Source organism: Otolemur garnettii, unplaced genomic scaffold, assembly GCF_000181295.1.
Source record: "Otolemur garnettii isolate 467f Iridium unplaced genomic scaffold, OtoGar3 scaffold00004, whole genome shotgun sequence".
Lineage (NCBI taxonomy): Eukaryota > Metazoa > Chordata > Mammalia > Primates > Galagidae > Otolemur > Otolemur garnettii.
In genome coordinates this window covers 31,844,297-31,846,947 of record NW_003852399.1, presented here as the reverse complement: position 1 = coordinate 31,846,947, position 2,651 = coordinate 31,844,297, and the positions used below count along the sequence as shown (strand labels likewise).

At 32.5% G+C, this 2,651-nt stretch overlaps 1 protein-coding gene across 1 annotated transcript in view; it reads right to left on the bottom strand.

Annotated features, from left to right (window-relative positions):
• The window catches only part of RAD54B (RAD54 homolog B (S. cerevisiae)), a 94,122-nt gene that overhangs the window by 37,859 nt on the left and 53,612 nt on the right, over nt 1–2,651 (bottom strand). The window contains exon 4 of the mRNA XM_012809563.2: nt 312–506. Coding sequence (XP_012665017.1) covers nt 312–506 — 195 coding nt within the window. The remainder of the gene's footprint in view (nt 1–311; nt 507–2,651) is intronic.

The following is a 2,651-nucleotide window of genomic DNA, read 5'->3' as shown; positions in this document are numbered from 1 at the left end:
AAAAAAAAAAAAGCACACCAAGACAAACTGCTTAATCTCATAAAACTGCTAAAGTATCTATTGCTAGCTGATTATTTTTGGAAAAAATGAAACTATAGAATTTGCCTCAATGAACTAGCATAGGTCATATGATTGTCAAGCTCCCTAACCATTATGTGGTAATTTTATGTATCATACACAGTTGAGGCATGAAAGTCCACGAGAACATTTCAATCTGTCTCTATATAAAACTTGATTATATTTCAATTATGTGATTTGAAATATATATTAATTTTAGGCCAAAGTGTAAACATTAGATAACATCACAATACCTCTTCCAATGTCTTGACCTTCCAAATTCTTTAATATAAATGATCTTCCTTTTACAATAAGAACAGCATCACCTTCCCACTTTTTGTGTTTTTTCTTTGAAGGCTTACACCAAACAACACTGAAATATTTAACTAGATTTTCATGGTCCTCTTCTTGTCCCTTGGACACTGTTATTTCTTTAGGGGCTGAATGAAGTAGAATAAAAAAAATTATTAAAGATGACTTTAATGTATAAGTAGTAAAGACAGTCAATTAAAAAAAAACACTTGAAAGTCAGATTGTATTAAGTAGTATGAAATAATATTTAATTATATTCATGTTAGCATTTTATAAACTGAGAAATGCAAATGTCAGGTGCCAGCAATACCATGAGGACAATAAATTGTAAATTTCTTACTGTCATAAAGTCATATGAACTGAAGTAGAATAACATGAGTGTTCTAAACATTTTAAAACTCTAGTAATTAAAGATATTAACATCTATAGCATGAAAAAATATGTAAAACCACATTTGACAAACTGATCTAATTAACCGTGAGAAAATAAGTCAAGGAAACAACCGCAGAGTTTTCTGAAAGAAAAACCTAAATGTTTCTTATTTATTTTTTGACAAAAATTGCATATTTTTAGGTACAACATATGCTGTTTTGATATATGTATACATTGTGGAATGACTAAATCAAGCTAATTAACATTCATTACCTCACATTCTTATTTGTGGTGAGACTATTTAAATCTACTTATCATTTTCAAGTATATATTAACTACAGTCACCATGCTATACAACAGATCTCTTGAACGGATTCCTCCTTAACTGAAATTTTGTATTCTTTGACCTATATCTTCTCAGTACCCCAATCCCCATCCCAACCCCTGGTGAGTACCATTCTACTCTCTGTTCTATGAGTTTGAATTTTTTAGATTCCACATATATGTTAAACCATATGATAGTTGTTTTTCTGTGATTGGCTTATTTTACTAAGCACAATGTTCTCTAAGTTCACCCATGTTGTCACACATAACAGGATTTCCTTTTTTCTTTTCTTAGAGACATAGATCACTCTGTCACCCTGGATAGAGTGCTATGGTGTCATGTCATAGCTCACAGCAACCTCAAACTCCTGGGCTTGAGTGATCCTCTTGCCTCAGCCTCTCAAGTAGCTGGGACTACAGGTGCCCACAATACCACCTGGCTACTTTTTCTAGTTTTGGTAAACAGCTCAAACTCCTGCGCTCAAGCAATCTACCCACCTCAGCCTCCCAGAATGCTACAGTTATAGGCATGAGCCACTGTACCTGGCCTTTTTTTTTTTTAGAGGAGTTCCTTCTTTTTTAAGGCTGAGTAGTATTTTGTTGTGTATAAATACCAATTTTTTAAATCCATTCAGTCATTGATAAACAACACTTAAGTTGATTCCACTTAATAAAGCTCCAGTGAACATAGTACTGATATCTCTTTGATACACTTATTTTCTTTGGATATATAGCCAACAGTGGAATTGCTGGATCATGTGATATGTAACTTTTTCCAAATAAGAACAAACGTAAAATAGCAAATATAAATGAGACCAAATTTTATTAAAATGTTCTTGTCTCCTAGCTCCTGCTCCCAATCTAACTTGTACGTTAGATTTTCAACACCTGGATAGTCAAGCTGAATAAAGTAAAATCTCATTCCCCAAAACCAAAGTAAAGCTGAATAAAGTAAAATCTCATTCGCCCACAGTAACCATTACTGTGTGTTTTACCTAATACACACCTAAACCAAGGAAGCTATCAAAACGACAGAGCTTAAAAAACAAAATGAAATAACTTTCTATCCTTTAAAATACACCACTTACTTAAATAGGAAAAGAAAAAGGAAATACCCTTATATCAAGAATAAGGATATCCTATTCAACATCATGGTAGCTTAAGCATAAAGATTACAAAGGAAGAAACAAAACTGTATCATTTGCACATGATGTAATTATTTACACAGCAATTCCCAGTGAATCTAAAAATGAACAACTAGAACTAATAAAACAAATTTGGTAGATCACGGTAGATCACGGGATACAAGGTTTATATGTAAAAATTAAATATACTCCTATGGACTGGCAAGAAATAATCAGAAACTAAAATTTTAAAAATCCCATTCACAGTAGCTCCATAAAACACACAGACAAAAACTCAGAAAATATCCAACAAAAGGCACCCAAGACTCATACATTGAAAATGTAAAAGCTTTATTTATTTATTTTTTGGCACAGAGTCTCACTCTGTGGCCCTCAGTAGAATCTCACTTTGTGGCCCTTGGTAGAATGCCATGGTGTCTTTCTTTTTTTTTTTTTTTTTTT